At 40.8% G+C, this 20,843-nt stretch overlaps 3 protein-coding genes across 4 annotated transcripts in view; 2 read left to right on the forward strand and 1 right to left on the reverse strand.

Annotated features, from left to right (window-relative positions):
• LOC137274699 (MBT domain-containing protein 1-like) overlaps positions 1–6,701 on the reverse strand; it is a 69,631-nt gene extending 62,930 nt beyond the window's left edge. The window contains exons 1-2 of the mRNA XM_067808047.1: positions 6,612–6,701; positions 5,893–5,908 (exon numbers count right to left, since the gene is read on the reverse strand). Coding sequence (XP_067664148.1) covers positions 5,893–5,908; positions 6,612–6,614 — 19 coding nt within the window. The 5' untranslated portion in view covers positions 6,615–6,701. The remainder of the gene's footprint in view (positions 1–5,892; positions 5,909–6,611) is intronic.
• Positions 6,702–6,990: 289 nt separating this feature from the next.
• The window catches only part of LOC137274703 (WW domain-binding protein 4-like), a 38,842-nt gene continuing 24,989 nt past the window's right edge, over positions 6,991–20,843 (forward strand). The window contains exons 1-5 of one of the 2 annotated variants that reach the window (XM_067808052.1): positions 6,991–7,105; positions 13,852–13,937; positions 14,599–14,661; positions 14,926–14,997; positions 16,171–16,255. In XM_067808052.1, coding sequence (XP_067664153.1) covers positions 13,863–13,937; positions 14,599–14,661; positions 14,926–14,997; positions 16,171–16,255 — 295 coding nt within the window. In that variant the 5' untranslated portion in view covers positions 6,991–7,105; positions 13,852–13,862. The remainder of the gene's footprint in view (positions 7,106–13,851; positions 13,938–14,598; positions 14,662–14,925; positions 14,998–16,170; positions 16,256–20,843) is intronic. The other variant, XM_067808053.1, reaches the window with a different exon arrangement.
• LOC137272160 (uncharacterized) lies at positions 11,284–12,180 on the forward strand. The gene has a single exon (XM_067804514.1). It carries the CDS (start codon positions 11,284–11,286, stop codon positions 12,178–12,180), a length of 897 nt encoding a protein of 298 aa, XP_067660615.1.

Genomic DNA, 20,843 nt, shown 5'->3' on the forward strand with positions numbered 1-20,843 from the left:
GTGGAGAACATAGTGGAGAACTTAGTGGAGAACTTAGTGGAGAACATAGTGGAGAACTTAGTGGAGAACATAGTGGAGAACATAGTGGAGAACATAGTGGAGAACATAGTGGAGAACTTAGTGGAGAACATAGTGGAGCACTTAGTGGAGAACATAGTGGAGAACTTAGTGGAGAACATAGTGGAGAACATAGTGGAGAACATAGTGGAGAACTTAGTGGAGAACATAGTGGAGAACTTAGTGGAGAACATAGTGGAGAACATAGTGGAGAACTTAGTGGAGAACTTAGTGGAGAACATAGTGGAGAACATAGTGGAGAACTTAGTGGAGCACTTGAATTCCTTGAAGTACCAGTCACTGAAGAGGACATAAAATCACCACTCACCGATCAGTAACCTCCCTTTTTTTCACATGACTGTCACTCTCACCGAATCAAACTGTCCAACATCCAGATTTACAGTGAAATCCAGAGTCTCATGAAAGGACTGACCTGATGAGTTAGGATAAGTATAAAATTTCAGTTTTAATAAAAAAAATTACATATTTTCCATTCCTGACTCCTGTAACTTCCCATAGGAACTTGAAAACGGCAGTGTAGACTTGCAAACTTTCAACTTTCACTCTGTATCTTGTGGGGACCACACTTGACAAACTTGTCAGTGGAAGTGTCTTGTGACATCTTTGTGTGGTTTTAGATATACTAGTGTCCTACTAGTTACCTGTGTTATCGGCAACTGCATCGTTTGACACATGCATGAAGTGAAGGTGCAATCCCTTCTTCAGGTACAAGTATAGCATACAAGTACAGTGATAGAATCACTCATGCTGATCATTCACTCACTCATTCTGAGACATGTTCATGGACTCTCAACTATTTTACTCCACAGAGTGTTTGGCATCAGCAAGTCACATGATAAAAAGGGTGAGATTTTCTCAGTGCCTTTGTGGAACGGTTTGTTGTGCTACAACTAGTGGACCGAATCAGTGAATGCCAGAAACTTCTTCGGAGTTGCAATATCTCTGGAGTTGTGGTTGGCAAACACTGTATCGGACTTTCAACAGCAGTCCTCCATAATTGTTATCAAGTAGTTTCCATGTACAGCAGGCGTGGACGATAAGGCTCCTACTTCCTGTGAATTAGAGGCTTGTGGTGGCACAAGGCCTGCTGCTTTATATGCTGTACTATAACGACTCTCATCCGGACCGATATCGTATTCCTTGAAACTTCCTGTAGGTATCTCAGTTGGTAACAAAAAAACATGCGCTTGAATTTCTTTCTCCTTTTCTCCTTGCCAGGGCAACCAAAAATAGGGTCTTCTGCAATAGCAGGTCCATGGATGTCCAATCTAGTGGCTCATATGCGTCGCTTAAGAGCAGTGATTGAAATAATTTTTCAACTCAACCTGACAGCCTGGCTTGTGGCCCATAAATGTTGCCTGCTCATCTTGAAAGTTGCCTGCCCACCATTTTAACTTATTTTTTTTGCAATGACTTACAAAAACGCTGCCATTTTGTAACAAGTACAAACGAGTAAGTAACACTCTCTTTGATTGGTTCTTATTGAACCATGTCACTACAGATATCCAATCATAGTGTAGCTTACTAAGCCAGCCAGTTTTAGTGTCCCATTGCTATATTCACTGGCTGAAGAGTTGTCCATGTATAATTATGGAAAAAACTTGTAGCTTTCGTTCATCTTTCTTAAATCAAAATATGGCGTGACAATTAAAAGTGAAAGTAGGTCAACCTTAAAAATTGCAGCCAGACAATCGGCTGGTGGAGAGAATGTCTAGGCAGTCCGACTCAAAATTTACCGGCCACGGGCAGTCGGGCAGACCATTAATTCGATCACTGCTTAAGAGATGCTGTAGTACTACATTGAGATCCCATGCAGGAGCCTTGAAATTCTTTTGTTGATCTTCAAACTTAAATGAACGTAGAAACGCTACTAGTTCTGCTACTTTAGGCAACTTTATGCCAGTTTTCACAGTGATGACTGTACTAAGAGTGCTAAACAAGTTGACAACATAGAGCTTTTTAAATGTCTTGTGTCGTAAATAACTGAAGTAGGTAGTCACTTCAGGATGACAGGCTTTTCTTACAGTAAAGCCCTTCTTCTTTGCATATGACTTGAATCTCTTTCACTCAACTTCGAGTAGATGTTTGTAAGGCAAACGTGACAACCTTTGTCCTTCAGGCTGAATATCCTCGCTTCCTTAAACAAACTTTAGCACAGTCCATACATGTAGCTGGAACGCTGATGGGTTTCAGAGAGCTTGCTTGGTGTTGTGGATAAATTCGGCTAATCTGGTAGTTTTAAGGCAGGATTTCCAAGGTCCTGTAGGAGGTTGGGAAACCACACCCTTGCTGGCTAGTAGTGTGCAACCAGGGTCAGTTGTAGTTGCAGAAGTACTGGGAACGGAAACAAAAAGTATGCACTGAGCACCTCCCATGGTATGCTGAGAGCATCTTTAGCCCAGGCTTGTGGATCCAGTATTGTAGACACAAATATCTGTAACCTTTTGTTGAACTTGGTTGCAAACAAGTCTGATGTCAGGGATCCTAATGTCTGTATTATGAGCCAAAACACCCCTGGATGTATCATCCATTCTGTTAAAGGCTTCTGTAGTGGTCGCAATAGTATTGTCTGCTATGACATTCTTTGCTCCTGGAATGTGGCATGACTTCACGAAGATGTTCTTGTCAAAAATGCTGTACAGGTGAAACATGAATTGTAACAAAGTTGGTGACCTAGTTAACCCCTGTTTGTTGACATTTGTAACACTGTCGCTGAGGTAGAATCGACTATGCACACGCTTCATCTGTAATGAATAAACAGTGATGATGCATCGATCTTCGACTTTAAATCACCCATGATCCATGATGCGATGCTATTGATGGAAGTATTTATAGTAGACTGGATTGCGGTGGAGACCGCTGCTGTGAGCCAAAACCATGTGCTGCTTGTTGCTTCAAGTAGCAGATAAATAACCTTTAATCTGCTGGCAGAAGACCTCTATGACCTGTGAAGATAGTTGAACAATGCTGTACACTGCTATGTGGACTGTAAATAAAACCTTTCCCACATTGAAAGCATGCTTTACATCTGTAGATGACTTACTGATACATGAACTGTCATAGAGTTCTGCGCTGGGTGTTGTCAACAATGGACCAAACAGATTCTAGAAAAGTGATGTCACTGACGTTCCAGTCAAATGATCATCGCTGAATCTTGTGTAGTCACTGATTTTTTCTGCCAAGACTTGGCCTTGACCATAAACTCCCTGTACAACCTGTCCTGGCGCCACATGAGCGAACACATGTATAGGTGGCTGAATGGAAGCGCGCAAAAAAAAACTTCACCACGTAGTATTGATACTGTCTCCCTGTCAGTTGTGTTGGATGATGTGTTTCCACACTTCTTTAACATTGTTACTGGGTCACTGTAGAACCAAGTCTCATTGAAGAAAATCCTCTTTAAGAACAAAACTGTGTTGTAATGCATGAAAAGGTTATTATAGAGTTGTTATCTTCACCACAACGATTATACATCAATGACTGTTAGTCTGATCTCAAGCTGGTGATGACTGCCAAACTGTCTTCTTTACCTCTGTACTGTATAGAGAGGAACAATGTAAATGAAAAGGATCTGTATCTCTTGTGAAGTTGACACCATCTTCTGTATGCAGGATAAATTCATGTAATCTGTCTTCCATGTATGAATGTTGCATCTGCAACAACCTGTATGATGAGGTTCCAACTTCGGTCTTTCTTGGACATTATCAGACAAAGTTAGTTTTAGATGTGTGCCTCTTCTGTCAGCCACACACTGATTCAACAAAACCAACATCTACATTGCAACATGCTTCATGAACACTTCTCGAACGAAGTTCTATGATGTGGGCCAGAACCTGACATAATACAATGGAAATGTTCAGAGAATGCTAAGGTGCAGTCTACACCGTCCTGAAGCTGCAGTTTCAAGGAACTTCCCTCGATGAGCACACTTGCTTTCATGGAACGTGCAAACGTGGAACCTGCTCATGTAAAACTTGCTGCAGTCATGAAACCTACGTTTCTGGCTTCCTCCAGACTTGTAATATTTGCGTTGATTAACGAATGTGACCGTTCGTGCTGGTGCTCCCCTGTGAGAGATCATGCGTGTGCACATGGGTGACTGATGAATGAAGCCTGATGACAGGAATCTGTTGGTGCAGGCCTACATAGGCCTACATGCAGATAAACCATCTTAATAAAGTTCCCTGAAAGAGTCAGAATGCCTTCGCGCTGGCTGGTCTCATGATGAGTAGTCTCACTGATGGTCATGACAGGAGTTTGACAAAGTCTTTTGGGCTTCCTAATAATAATTATTAATCAAACCAGGTGAAGTCCTTTACCAAGTCTGCCCAGAATCGGTCCTTTGTGGAGAGGCTGTCTGCATCAAGCCACTGCATCATGTGTACATGCAGTCTGTGGAACAGAACAGCAATCCAACTGACTCCTTCGCCTGGATGAAGTCGGCTGGTCTCAAATGTGAAATTGAGGGCTTCCTTTTTGATGCTCAGGACCAGTCACTTCCCACTCGCAATCGTCAAAAAGTGATTCTTAATCAAAATGTTAACATGAAATGTGGATTATGCAATGAATTTCCCGAGACTGTCCAGCACTTTGTCAGTGGATGCCCTTCCTTGGCACAAACAGCATATCTTAAAATACATGATGGCATGGCTCGCTGCTTTTACTATCATCTCCTCTGTGCCTTTGGCTTTGACCCCGAGGTCCATCCATGGTACGACCCTGAACATGTCCGTGCGTTATGGAAAATGACAGTTTTAAACTTCTCTGGAATAGGACCACATACACGATTACTAGTGCTTCTATCAGCGTTCTTACCCGGCATGACTTGGCTATGCCTTCAGTGATCCTTTGCATGCTTTAGAACAGCAAAAAATCCCTTATATTAAGTGGATTTAAAAAATAATATATATTCCAAGGATACAACGGGAACTGAAAGAGTGAACCATAGTGCAAGAAGGACAATTTACATGTGAATCAATTGCAGACAACCAGTATTTACAACCGAAGCAAGTTTTCATCATATGTTAGCAAAACATACAATGATGAAATATAAGACAAACTATGTATAACATACATACAATTCTCTAATAATTCTGCTACATTGTGTAAATATACAGACCAAAACGCAGATACAGCTGAAATTTAGATGATATAAGGTCAAAAAGTATAAGGATATGGTGCTGTGTCGGGACCCAGATGCCCGCACATACATCCTCTTGGGCGACGAATTAGAGAGTGACAAGCATGGCCGGATATGTGACATGTGAATGATTTGCGTGCCAGTGCATAGACTAAAGGGAGGCTACTCGTGGGTGAGTGTTGATTATACATCCACTTCTATGAAGGGAACTTCAAGGGATTCAAGTGTTCAACTATGTTCGGATAGAAGGAGTCCAGCATAATAGGCACGAGACAGAATTAGGAAAAATTTTAAATGATTGGTTTTGAAAAAAGGCAAGAATAACCATAAAGAGCTGGGAGATGTACAGTTGAAATAAATCAAGATGTTTCTTGAGAAGTCTTATTTTGAAACAATTGTCACTGCTTCTAGAATAGTCTAGATAACAGACCTTAATATTTCCTGACTTTCCATGCATATACAACACTGAGGACAGTTTGTGTTGCAACAATATTGCTCCAGTAACATGGAGGTCAACATCACAAATGGGTTTCACTTGTTGTACCCATCTTGGATGGAACTCAGGTATTCTGGCAAACAGAGAATACTTTAACTTCAAGGCCACTATTCTAAACTAGCAGCCCTATGTATAAAAGGACAAGATGATGAATGATCTCCATGCAAATAGTACGTACCTGTATCCCCAGGATCCTGAAAAAACAACAAAATTCAAGTTAAAGTTAATCCAGGAAAATCTAAACCTTATATCATGCAGGTGCATCCTGATAAGACATCCTGGATAATATTTCACATTAAGAACCACTTTTACTTTATACTGAGATCTGAAATTGTCTCCCTTTCTTTCCATCAATTACACATCTACCTATCACTGTCAATTAGGGTTTAGTTCTGACCAAACTACACCAGAGAACTATTACTGGGGCTCTTAGCCACATGTCAGGCTACACCTAATCTTTCATAAACGCACTGAATTTAAACATATCGCACATGGTATACAGCTGACTTTCGTACATTTACGCTTTCCAGGTAAGACATAACACAGCTCTTGTAACCTGATGTACGAAGCGACCTAATTAGGTGCATTTTGACAGGTCTACGTCTCTGCTCGCTGTATCAGAGGGAAGTATTTAACCACAATGTCAGTGTTTCTCACGCACTGTCGGTACTTAGCAAAAGTACAATGAGTTGCTTTACTATTCAACACAATGTGTATTTATATCATTAATGGGTCACATAATTCCTGTTTTGACTGAGGCAAAACATAAACATTCAACCAGCTGCAAGCTCAAAACAGTTCTGTCTGCTTCAAAACGGAGCTTAGTATACGACGGCTGCTAAAAAGTGTACGTATGAACGTTCTTATAAAAGCTTCTTACAGAATATAAACACATACCATCTTGCACACACATGTAAACGCGTTGACAGCTAATTTGTTCTAACGTAATGACACTTTTCTCTCTAAATCCATGGTCGTGGTGCCCAGATTTTCAGGGACAACAAAGGCCACCTCATTACGCCTGCGCACGTAAAATCTGCATAACATCCAAAATAAATTTCTATTGGTTGAATTTACGGAACCTGGCACAAATTTTGCTTATAACCCAATCATATTTGTTCTACTATATTATTTCGGACACAAGTAATCACGTGACAAAACCGGTGCGTATATATAGTAGTTAGCAATCCTATTGGTCAGCATGATTAATTCCAACCAATCACTTCCACAAACCCAAATAGCGTCAGAAGAAATCCCCAGCTCCCAATCACGCATGCCCATCATTGTAAACTTCCGACAGCATGGGTCACAGTGTAAACGTGATAGTTACGATTGTGCGGATAACCATCATTGATTGTGACTTGAAACTCCTTTGATCAGCCAAATGTAAGGTAAAATTTTAAAGCTGGCAGTTTGAATAAGACAAAGGGTTTGTCTTTATTTCACGCTTAAGACGCACACAGCTAATACCAAAATTGACTCCCTGGACCCAATGGTGCCACAAACATAGTCAGTATCATAGCGTATGACTGTTTTCACCCGATTGTACACGCAAAGTAATGTCTGGAACGATACATATATGAACAAATGTCCTTTAAAACAGTGGGTGCACAATCAGACAGAATATTTTCAATGTATGAAGATCTCATAAAGAATGCACATTACTCTGACCGAAAATCTAAAACATCAATGGATAAATTAAAGTTCACAAACACAAAAACAAATGTTGGTGATAATGACACAGTATTCATTCTATAAGTACCAATATGAAGTCAATAATGCTTCAGTGTTTGGATTCAATTCAATGCTTTTTGTATTTAAAATAAGTGACCACAACATCAGGAGTGCTAGATTTCTTCTTCAGCCAATACTTACTTATACTTATCACTTAACACTGATGACAATGTGAGCTTTGAAGAATCCATTTTCCTTTCAAATAACATTTCATGTTTTGTATTAACATGTTGAGTTTTAGTAGGCATCAAACCTAACAGATGTCTGCCCAGGATGGCCGCATCCAGAGCGGGCCACAATGTATCGTGTATAAAAGTGGCCCGAAAATATTAAGCAAGGTTGAACAACATACGTAGTATCAGGGAGCCTATATAGAGGGTGACAAGAAACTCCTCAAAAAGCCACTGAACGTATGTCTCGGGTTGTTACATAACCAGTGTAGCCAATATGGTTGCAGCGTAGTATTTAAGACTGAGCCCAGTTTATTTGTAACCGCTGATTAAGTTCACTGAGTGTTGTAAGAACTGAAATCCTACATATAGAAGATAGGTTATACCATTAAAGGTCACATGCAACGTGAAACACAACTTTGCAGATTCTGGTACTTTTCGGTATGCACTTACCGGAACAAATCATAAAAAATGCCAATTCAACCTATAAAGTTGAAAAAAACGTGATGAAAAAAAAGCCCGCGAAATCGGTGTTCAAACGTTTCACTAAATTCCCCCCAGCGCTGGGGGGAAAACTGGTTTCAACAGCTGTGCTGCGTCCATAATGCATGCACAGTGAATAGGTTCGCGGAGCTTGAAACAGTATGCATGCCCAGCGTCTGAGGTCGTGAGCAGTAGTCTAATCTTGATTGTGTACACAAACAAGTAAATAATCTACTCGTTACGTAAAACAACTTGTTGATTGTGGTAAGCAGTCTCTGTCACAGAGAAAGCTCAGTGTCTGGTTTATTCACACCTATATGTCTGTCTGCCTGTCTGCTAAAGACAACATGCAATACACAGCTTCAATCATTGACCACGTGCAATTTGAACTTAACACCTATCAGACTATACGGCATAAAGAAAATAAGTTGATTTATGACTCGTGCACCCGAGTCCCGTGTCTGCCACATTATGTAATTAGGCACGTGTGATACACATAACATGTTTTTATGTCTGTGGGTTGCAAACAAACTACATTCATTTCTTTTCGGATGACTGGATCTGACGGAAACTTGTGCAAACTCTTGTCAGTTTCAAGTCCTGCTTTGTACTTGGACGAGATTCCAGCCACGCAGTAGTTTACCATCTCTACTGACATGATTTTTATTGGATCGAGCGCAAATTCAGAGAACATGTATTTTCTAAACCCAACATCTCTATATACATTCTTCATGGATAACGACTTCTTTTCGTGTATATGATTTTGTTTGACAACAGTATATGAATCCATACTGAAACGACGCATCAACTACACAAAAAGAAGTTGTTATCCATAAAGAATCTTACTTTCTTGTGACTGGCTATACTTCTGAAATGCCCATCAAACAGATCATCTTTCTGTACACTCAATGAACCCTCAGCACATCAACAAATGAAACAGCCAATCGGAAGCCGTCGTTATACTTGACTGCCTATCCACCCGCAATGACTGGGTTCGGTCTCCCGAGGGCTTCGTTTCGGGGGAAGTAAGCCCAAGTACAAAATATTGCACTTTTGAATCGCGATTGTACGGTTGTTCACTTGTTGAGTATCCCTGTTGTAGAGTATCCCTTTTGTTGAGTATCCCTGTTGCTGAGTATCCCTGTTGTTGAGTATCCCCATTGTAGAGTATCCTGTTGTTGAGTATCCCTGTTGTGGAGTATCCCTGTTGTAGAGTATCCCTGTTGTTGAGTAGAGTATCCCTGTTGTGGAGTATCCCTGTTGCTGAGTAGAGTATCCCTGTTGTTCACTTGTTGAGTATCCCTGTTGCTGAGTAGAGTATCCCTGTTGTTCACTTGTTGAGTATCCCTGTTGTGGAGTATCCCTGTTGTAGAATATCCCTGTTGTAGAGTATCCCTGTTGTTGTTGAGTAGCTCTCATTCCTTTATTCAGAAGTCTAGAGTAACTCGTGGCAGAGGGGTGGCAATAGTCCACAGAAACACACTGACAGTTCAAGTTTTGGATCAAAATGAAGTATACAAATCCTTTGAACACCTGGATATTCTTATAACAAGTTTCTCAACTTCTGTCAGAGTAATCTGCTTTTACCGACCTCCTCCATCTCGGAAAAACAAACTAACTCTCAATGACTTTCACGATGACCTGTCCACACTTTTTTCCAAATGTGACAAACCTAAAACAATGTTTATTGGTGACTTCAATATTGACATCGCTGAAAATTCAAAGTCAGAGGTAAACAAAGTTGTTCGACTTTTGAAACAGCATTCGCTCAGACAGCATATTACTGATCCAACTAAGTCAGGACATATACTTGACTGTATTGTCACCCCTGAATTAGATACCTTAGTAAGCGCGGTCACAGTGGAAGACAGACAAATGTCTGACCACTATTTCATTACCGTAGAAGTAAACATGGAACACCCTCCTAATCAGACTAGGTCAATTCCCTGTTGAAACATCAAAGGCATGGACATTGATAAATTCAAAACTGACTTGCGTAATGCAGTTGTCATTGATTCCTCTAATATCAACATCTTGAGTGAACGTTTCGTAGCTGGCCTTAAGTCGGTTTTAGACAAACATGCACCATGCATAGAAAAGAATGTCATTCTAAGACCAGGAAGTCCTTGGTACAATGAAGGAATCAGAAAGTCCAAGTCAGAGCGACGCCAAGCTGAAAGACGATGGAGGAAGTCCCGGCTTGAAATCCATAGACAGATGTTCAAACAAACACGAAATAAAACAGCCTACCTGATGAAACATGCCAAACGTACATACTCAAAAGATAAGATTAAAGAAACTTAGCGGAAACAGCAGAAACTTGCATACCTTCTTGAAGTCACTCCAAGGAATCAAAAAAATAACCAGACTGCCAGATCACCAATGTGAAACTGATCTCGTCAATAAGTTCAATTCATTCTTTCTCGAGAAAATCAGTTCTATACAAGCAAAGTTGTTGACATGTTCTACAGACACGTTTGATATGAAGCAATTCAATGGACATCATCTCTCTTGCTTAGAACCATTCTCAGAATCAGAGGTTGCACTACTCATCAAATCTGCGAGGAAAACTACATGTTCTCTTGACCCACTGCCTTGTAAACTAGTTCTGGAAAACTTGGACATCTTGCTACCCATCATGACCCAGATTATCAATGGTAGTCTACAGCATATTTCCAGGTGTTTTCAAAGAAGCAGTTGTCAGACCATCGCTGAAGAAGGATAATCTTGACCCTAACGTACTGAAAAATTTCCAACCCGTTTCCAACCTAAACTTCATCTCCAAGTTGATTGAAAAAGCAGTGAATATCAGGCTGTCATCACACTTAACGCAGAATCAACTATTTGACAAGTTCCAATCTGCCTACCGACCCAGACACAGCACAGAGACAGTTCTACTGAGGGTGCTCAATGATCTCAGATGCTCGGCAGACAAGGGAAATGTTGCATCACTTGTACTGCTTGACTTGAGTGCAGCATTCGACACCATCGATCACAGCATCCTCGTCAAACTACTTGAACACCAGATGGGCATCACTGATTTGGCATTGGGATGGTTCTCATCATAACTGACAGGACGCACACAGAGAGTCTTAATAAATCAGTCGTCATCCACAACAGCACATCTCACATGTGGAGTTCCACAGGGATCTGTCCTGGGGCCAATCCTCTTTCTTCTTTACATGACACCCTTAAGCGACATACTGGCCAAGTATGACACTGCTCACCATTCGTTTGCAGACGATACCCAGCTGGTAGACTCTTTTGCGTTGAATCAGACTCAACGTTCCCTGGACAAGACAACCATCTGCACTAAGTCTATCAAATCCTGGATGTCATCTATGATGCTCAAAATGAATGATGACAAAACAGAAGCTATGCTCGTCGGCAGTAAACACCGCCTGAACAAAATCACAACCGAGAAAATCAAAATAGCTGATGCAGAGATTACTCTACCTTCATCTGTGAGAGATCTAGGAGTATTCATAGACCAGGACTTAACACTTGATGCCCAAATCAGCCATCTCTCAAGAATCTGCTTCTTCCACCTTAAAGCTATTAGTAACATCCGTCAGAATTTAACAACAGATGCAGCTCATACTCTCGTTAGGTCTCTTGTTCTATCTAGACTGGACTACTCAAACAGCATTCTGTTTGGACTCAGCCCTGCTCACTTGACTAAACTCCAGAAGATCCAAAATGTAGCAGCCAGAATCGTATCCCTTACGTCTAAAAGATCTCACATAACTCCTGTTCTAAAGTCTCTACACTGGTTGCCCATCCAAGCCAGAATAGAATTCAAGACCCTGTCCATCGTGTTTCAATGTCTACATGACCTAGCGCCTCAGTACCTCTCTGAACTCATCTCTGTGTACACACCACCACGACAGTTGTGGTCAAACCAGCAGTTCCTCCTAAGAACACCCTCTGTACATCTCAAGAACTATGGTCGCAGAGCATTCAGCTTCGCAGCTCCTTCACTTTGGAACAGTCTTCCCATAGTCATCAAAACAGCAACCTCCCTTCACGCTTTCAAATCCCTATTGAAGAGACATCTTTTCATGAAATATTATGAATAACAGCTACCAGCTTCTGCAGTTTAGCCTCGAGCTTATACAATGGGCGCCATGAGCATACACTAGTGTGTGGACACGGCGCCATACAAATGGACATTATTATTTTATATACACATGAGCATTAGTTAAGCACCAACAAAAATAATTGTTGATTCTAACAAAAAGGGATCAAAACAGGAAAGTCCACCAATTATATTTCAATACCCATTTAGTTAGCATGAAATTCACATGCTGACTCAAATGCATGCTTTTCATGCTAAAGTTCTGTCATGGTACAAGCAACTGAGGGGAATTGAAAGGTGAAATGAAGCATTCTCATTGCTTTCTTATCGACGCATCAATTAGTGGTCAGTGCAGAAATAGAACTCTTTTGGACATGCCGAGGCGTAGGCTTTCTGAAAATACCAGAAGGCAGATTATTGGTATGCATGAAGGTGGTTTGTCCTGTCGCAGCATTGGGTACAGATTGAATATCAATCACTGTCATTAGTCGCCTTGTAAGGAAACATGCGGCCACTGGTTACGTCAAGGATCATCCACGATCACGAAGGCCGAGAAAGACCACTCCCCGTGATGACCGTGCCCTAGTTCGCCTAGTGAGACACAGATCCATGACCAATGCCAAAGATCTCAGTGGGTGTTTGTTTCCCAACCAGCTCCATCCGAAGGAGGCTCAGGTCCGCTGGACTCCGTGCAAGTTGTCCAGTCAGACGTCCCTGACTCACTGATAGATACAAGGTTCAACGTTTGGCCTGGTGTAATCAACGGCAAAACCACAATCTGAGGATATGGCACAGAATCCATTGGTCCAGCCTTCTTCGTGCTACCGAGAACATCTTTTCAGAACATCTTTTCAGAACGTTCTAGTAGCAGCAGTGCTGGTAGTTGATGGATTGACATTTTAAATGGTTCAGTTAATGAAATTATAGCCATGTGTTTGGTTTCCATGTCATGAATGACCAGTGTGTTGTGTTAAACACATTCTTAAAGCATGAAAATGGATGTTGCTCAATTAATGCTCATGTGTATATAAATTCTAGTTGCTGCCTTGTTGACACGGCTACACACAAATTTAATGGAGTACATATAGGCCAGTCTCCGTCAATGCTTGACCTACATTACAGCTGCCTGATCACTCACTGTGTTACATTCTGCACAACTATTTCTCACTCACACATCAAGACTTTGGTGAGTTGACATTATATTTGTGACCCATTCCTTTAGAATTGACTGAGCTGTATTGTACATGAAACCTCTCTTGTGAATTTGTATACTTGTGCCTTTCTTTGCTCAATATAAAGTATCATTGAAAATATCAAACTTGTCAGTGTTGTATTTTGTTGGTTGTGAGGGGATTTCTTACACCTTTTGTCATGGCATATGATGTTACAAAGCCAGTCACTCGAACATGTGATGCCTCCAAGAGTGGACTGAGTGCAGCAGTGTATTACAGTGCATAACTAACTGCATAGTTTTCAAAAAAAAAAAATTCCCACATCAGTTTAGCAAGTTCAGGCTAATGGCAGTAAATAGTTTCAGTCTGCACTAAAGTTTCAGATTCTTCAATGCCAACTGAAACCATTTCCAGCAGATTTTATTGTTAATCTACTTTATGAAAATGACTTGTGCAGACTACAGACTCAGAATAAGATGGACTAATGATGTTTGTTGCAGTTTACCACAACATGGCTACCTACTGGAAGTCTGTCCCACGCAAGTTCTGCGAGTTTTGTAAATGCTGGATCACTGACAACAAGCCGGTAAGTGTATGTGTACTGACACAGACTGACACACTCACCCGACCTGATTAAGTTCTGTGGTTGTAATATACAAGAGCCATGAGCTGTACATGACTACAATATCCAGTAGAAACATAATTCACAAATATACAACAGCGTCAGAATGTTTTGTATTTTACCTTATCCTGTTTATTTTGTACATCTCCTCACTCTATGCGAAGATAGTGGAAGACCTGAAATCACTTGAAGTTCCCTTCCAGTTGTCGTGGACGTACAATACACTCTTCCACCAGAATAAAAGCCTTCCTTTCCCACCATTACGCTCACATGACCAGCCATGCTTGTTACTCTCTCCTTCACCCAACGAGGACGTCCGCGTCAGTTAGAAGGGAACTACAAGGGATTCCAAGTGTTCCACTACCTTCGCATAGAGGAGGGAGATAGGCATAATAAGCATGAATCAGGATGAACATAAAATATTAATTTTATTCAGAAAATGACATTTCTGTATATTTCACAAGTGAGAGTTTTCACGTGATGTCTGTGAGGCAAATATATGTAGTCAATGATGCAAAGCATGTCAACTGTGTGGTTTAAGTTCAACTTTGGAAAAGTGTCATATTGATTATTTGGAAAAAAATGTTTCTGGCATCTTTATCAAATTGTGCATCCGTCTTTTCAGAGTGTTGATTTTCACGAAAAGGGGAAGAGACATCAAGAGAATGTCAAGAAAAGAATTGAAGAGGTAAGTCCAAAGGAAAGTGTTACAGAAGCAACATTTAATTCTGGTGTTATGTACCAAAAGAGGGAAGTCCTTCAGTTGTTTGATGACATGTTAGTCTTCCAGTCTCCAGATATTGTGTGATGACAGCTTGTAGATAGTATACCTCCATATATCACTTGGTAACTTTACCTAGAGTATCTAGTTTCCAGATATTTCTTTTACTTTATGTGGTCAAAATTTTTAACATGTCCTTTTGTTTGTGAAAAACACATTGATGTTTTTTAGGTCAAGAAGAAAAGCCTGGAGAAGGCCAAGAGAGAAGAGGAAATGGAATCAGATCTACAGAAGATGGAGAAGGTAAACTTTACAAAAGGTGTTTTAGTTTTTTTCCAATATGGTCGTCAGCTGCCCACATGAAGTCTTCATTCAGACCTACAGAAACTGAACATCAACTACCCACTCCCACGCTCAAGATTTGAACATCCAACCTTCCTCTCCCACCCACAGGGGGTAAACAAAAACCCTCCTCTCCCACTCACAGGGGTTAAACATCAACTCTCCTCACCCACCCTCACCGGTTGAACATCAGCTCTCCTCGCCCACCCACAGGGGTTGAACATAAATCCTTCTCTCCCACCTAGAACGGTTGAACATCACCTCTCCTCTACCACCCAGAAGGGTTGAACATCATCCCTCCTCTCTAACCCAGAGGGGTTAAACATCAACCCCCAGCCCCACCCGTAGGATCTGAACATTACTCTCCTCTCCTCTCCCAACCACATGGGTTGAACTTGAACATCATCCCTCTTCTTCCACCAGCAGGGGTTGATCATCAACCCTACTGTCCCACCACATGTGTTGAACATCAACCCTCTTCTCCCACCCACAGGGGTTAAACATCAACTCTCCTCACCAACCCACATGGGCTGAACATCACCTCTCCTCGCCCCCACAACAGGGGTTGAACATCACCTCTCCTCTCCCACCCACATTGGTTGAATATGAACTCTCCTCGCCCACCCAAATGAGTTGAGCATTAACTCACGTCTCACCGACAGGATTTGAACATCACCTCTCCTTTCCCACCCAGAAGGGCTGAACATCATCCCTCCTCTCTAACCCAGAGGGGTTTAACATCAACCCCCAGCCCCACCCAGAGGGGTTGAGCATCAGCTCACCTGCCCTACTCACAGGATTTGAACATTACTCTCCTCTCCCACCCACACGGGTTGAACATGAACATCATCCCTCTTCTCCCGCCAATAGGGGTTGATCATCAACCCTACTGTCCCACCCACAGGAGGTGAACATCAACCCTGCTGTCCCACCACATGTGTTAAACATCAACTCTCCTCTACCATCCACAGGATTGAACATCAACCCTCCTTGCCCACCCACGGGTTTGAACATAATCCCTCCTCTCCCACCCACAGGGGTTGAACATCAACTGTCCTCTTCTCAGGAGGTATAACATTACCTCTCCTGTCCCACCCATGGGAGTTGAACATTTCAACATTTTTTTCATTTCAGGCCGCCCTGGAGGCATTCAGAAAAGATTTAGAGAATGATCCAGCATTAGCAGCCAAATATTTCGCCAAGGCAAAATCTGCCAAAGGTATGTATATTCTAAGCATTGTTGCAAAATATTGATAATGTATGAACATGGGTTGTGTTGTCAGATTGATAATGGGTTTTGTTGTCAGATTGATAGTGTGTGAACATGGGGTAAGTTGTCAGATATTTAGTGTGTGGACATGGGGTAAGTTGTCAGATATTTAGTGTGTGGACATGGGGTAAGTTGTCAGATATTTAGTGTGTGGACATGGGGTAAGTTGTCAGATATTTAGTGTGTGGACATGGGGTAAGTTGTCAGATATTTAGTGTGTGGACATGGGGTAAGTTGTCAGATATTTAGTGTGTGGACATGGGGTAAGTTGTCAGATATTTAGTGTGTGGACATGGGGTAAGTTGTCAGATATTTAGTGTGTGGACATGGGGTAAGTTGTCAGATATTTAGTGTGTGGACATGGGGTAAGTTGTCAGATATTTAGTGTGTGGACATGGGGTAAGTTGTTGGATTGATACTGTGTGAAGATGGGTTGTGTTGTCAAGTTGATTAGTGTTTGAACACGGGTGATGTTCTCAGAATGATAGTGTGTGAACATGTTTTGTATTGTCAAGTTGATTAGTGTTTGAACACGGGTGATGTTCTCAGAATGATAGTGTGTGAACATGTTTTGTATTGTCAAGTTGATTAGTGTTTGAACACGGGTGATGTTCTCAGAATGATAGTGTGTGAACATGTTTTGTATTGTCAAGTTGATTAGTGTTTGAACACGGGTGATGTTCTCAGATTGATAGTGTGTGAAGATGGGTTGTGTTGTCAAGTTGATTAGTGTTTGAACACGGGTGATGTTCTCAGATTGATAGTGTGTGAACATGTTTTGTATTGTCAAGTTGATTAGTGTTTGAACACGGGTGATGTTCTCAGAATGATAGTGTGTGAACATGTTTTGTATTGTCAAGTTGATTAGTGTTTGAACACGGGTGATGTTCTCAGAATGATAGTGTGTGAACATGTTTTGTATTGTCAAGTTGATTAGTGTTTGAACACGGGTGATGTTCTCAGAATGATAGTGTGTGAACATGTTTTGTATTGTCAAGTTGATTAGTGTTTGAACACGGGTGATGTTCTCAGAATGATACTGTGTGAACATGTTTTGTATTGTCAAGTTGATTAGTGTTTGAACACGGGTGATGTTCTCAGATTGATAGTGTGTGAAGATGGGTTGTGTTGTCAAGTTGATTAGTGTTTGAACACGGGTGATGTTCTCAGATTGATAGTGTGTGAACATGTTTTGTATTGTCAAGTTGATTAGTGTTTGAACACGGGTGATGTTCTCAGAATGATAGTGTGTGAACATGTTTTGTATTGTCAAGTTGATTAGTGTTTGAACACGGGTGATGTTCTCAGAATGATAGTGTGTGAACATGTTTTGTATTGTCAAGTTGATTAGTGTTTGAACACGGGTGATGTTCTCAGAATGATAGTGTGTGAACATGTTTTGTATTGTCAAGTTGATTAGTGTTTGAACACGGGTGATGTTCTCAGATTGATAGTGTGTGAAGATGGGTTGTGTTGTCAAGTTGATTAGTGTTTGAACACGGGTGATGTTCTCAGATTGATAGTGTGTGAAGATGAGTTGTGTTGTCAAGTTGATTAGTGTTTGAACACGGGTGATGTTCTCAGATTGATAGTGTGTGAAGATGAGTTGTGTTGTCAAGTTGATTAGTGTTTGAACACGGGTGATGTTCTCAGAATGATAGTGTGTGAACATGTTTTGTATTGTCAAGTTGATTAGTGTTTGAACACGGGTGATGTTCTCAGATTGATACTGTGTGAAGATGGGTTGTGTTGTCAAGTTGATTAGTGTTTGAACACGGGTGATGTTCTCAGAATGATAGTGTGTGAACATGTTTTGTATTGTCAAGTTGATTAGTGTTTGAACACGGGTGATGTTCTCAGATTGATAGTGTGTGAAGATGGGTTGTGTTGTCAAGTTGATTAGTGTTTGAACACGGGTGATGTTCTCAGATTGATAGTGTGTGAAGATGAGTTGTGTTGTCAAGTTGATTAGTGTTTGAACACGGGTGCTGTTCTCAGATTGATAGTGTGTGAAGATGAGTTGTGTTGTCAAGTTGATTAGTGTTTGAACACGGGTGATGTTCTCAGAATGATAGTGTGTGAACATGTTTTGTATTGTCAAGTTGATTAGTGTTTGAACACGGGTGATGTTCTCAGATTGATAGTGTGTGAAGATGGGTTGTGTTGTCAAGTTGATTAGTGTTTGAACACGGGTGATGTTCTCAGATTGATAGTGTGTGAAGATGAGTTGTGTTGTCAAGTTGATTAGTGTTTGAACACGGGTGATGTTCTCAGAATGATAGTGTGTGAAGATGGGTTGTGTTGTCAAGTTGATTAGTGTTTGAACACGGGTGATGTTCTCAGAATGATAGTGTGTGAACATGTTTTGTATTGTCAAGTTGATTAGTGTTTGAACACGGGTGATGTTCTCAGATTGATAGTGTGTGAAGATGGGTTGTGTTGTCAAGTTGATTAGTGTTTGAACACGGGTGATGTTCTCAGATTGATAGTGTGTGAAGATGAGTTGTGTTGTCAAGTTGATTAGTGTTTGAACACGGGTGATGTTCTCAGAATGATAGTGTGTGAAGATGGGTTGTGTTGTCAAGTTGATTAGTGTTTGAACACGGGTGATGTTCTCAGAATGATAGTGTGTGAACATGTTTTGTATTGTCAAGTTGATTAGTGTTTGAACACGGGTGATGTTCTCAGATTGATAGTGTGTGAAGATGGGTTGTGTTGTCAAGTTGATTAGTGTTTGAACACGGGTGATGTTCTCAGATTGATAGTGTGTGAAGATGAGTTGTGTTGTCAAGTTGATTAGTGTTTGAACACGGGTGATGTTCTCAGATTGATAGTGTGTGAAGATGAGTTGTGTTGTCAAGTTGATTAGTGTTTGAACACGGGTGATGTTCTCAGATTGATAGTGTGTGAAGATGGGTTGTGTTGTCAAGTTGATTAGTGTTTGAACACGGGTGATGTTCTCAGATTGATAGTGTGTGAAGATGAGTTGTGTTGTCAAGTTGATTAGTGTTTGAACACGGGTGATGTTCTCAGATTGATAGTGTGTGAAGATGGGTTGTGTTGTCAAGTTGATTAGTGTTTGAACACGGGTGATGTTCTCAGAATGATAGTGTGTGAAGATGGGTTGTGTTGTCAAGTTGATTAGTGTTTGAACACGGGTGATGTTCTCAGAATGATAGTGTGTGAAGATGGGTTGTGTTGTCAAGTTGATTAGTGTTTGAACACGGGTGATGTTCTCAGAATGATAGTGTGTGAAGATGGGTTGTGTTGTCAAGTTGATTAGTGTTTGAACACGGGTGATGTTCTCAGAATGATAGTGTGTGAACATGTTTTGTATTGTCAAGTTGATTGGTGTTTGAACACGGGTGATGTTCTCAGAATGATAGTGTGTGAACATGTTTTGTATTGTCAAGTTGATTAGTGTTTGAACACGGGTGATGTTCTCAGAATGATACTGTGTGAACATGTTTTGTGTTGTCAAGTTGATTAGTGTTTGAACACGGGTGATGTTCTCAAAATGATAGTGTGTGAAGATGGGTTGTGTTGTCAAGTTGATTAGTGTTTGAACACGGGTGATGTTCTCAGAATGATAGTGTGTGAAGATGGGTTGTGTTGTCAAGTTGATTAGTGTTTGAACACGGGTGATGTTCTCAGAATGATAGTGTGTGAACATGTTTTGTATTGTCAAGTTGATTAGTGTTTGAACACGGGTGATGTTCTCAGAATGATACTGTGTGAACATGTTTTGTATTGTCAAGTTGATTAGTGTTTGAACACGGGTGATGTTCTCAGAATGATAGTGTGTGAAGATGGGTTGTATTGTCAAGTTGATTAGTGTTTGAACACGGGTGATGTTCTCAGAATGATAGTGTGTGAACATGTTTTGTATTGTCAAGTTGATTAGTGTTTGAACACGGGTGATGTTCTCAGAATGATAGTGTGTGAACATGTTTTGTATTGTCAAGTTGATTAGTGTTTGAACACGGGTGATGTTCTCAGAATGATAGTGTGTGAACATGTTTTGTATTGTCAAGTTGATTAGTGTTTGAACACGGGTGATGTTCTCAGAATGATACTGTGTGAACATGTTTTGTATTGTCAAGTTGATTAGTGTTTGAACACGGGTGATGTTCTCAGAATGATAGTGTGTGAACATGTTTTGTATTGTCAAGTTGATTAGTGTTTGAACACGGGTGATGTTCTCAGAATGATAGTGTGTGAAGATGGGTTGTATTGTCAAGTTGATTAGTGTTTGAACACGGGTGATGTTCTCAGAATGATAGTGTGTGAACATGTTTTGTATTGTCAAGTTGATTAGTGTTTGAACACGGGTGATGTTCTCAGAATGATACTGTGTGAACATGTTTTGTATTGTCAAGTTGATTAGTGTTTGAACACGGGTGATGTTCTCAGAATGATAGTGTGTGAACATGTTTTGTATTGTCAAGTTGATTAGTGTTTGAACACGGGTGATGTTCTCAGAATGATAGTGTGTGAACATGTTTTGTATTGTCAAGTTGATTAGTGTTTGAACACG

This window comes from Haliotis asinina, chromosome 2, assembly GCF_037392515.1.
Source record: "Haliotis asinina isolate JCU_RB_2024 chromosome 2, JCU_Hal_asi_v2, whole genome shotgun sequence".
Taxonomy (NCBI): Eukaryota; Metazoa; Mollusca; class Gastropoda; order Lepetellida; family Haliotidae; genus Haliotis; species Haliotis asinina.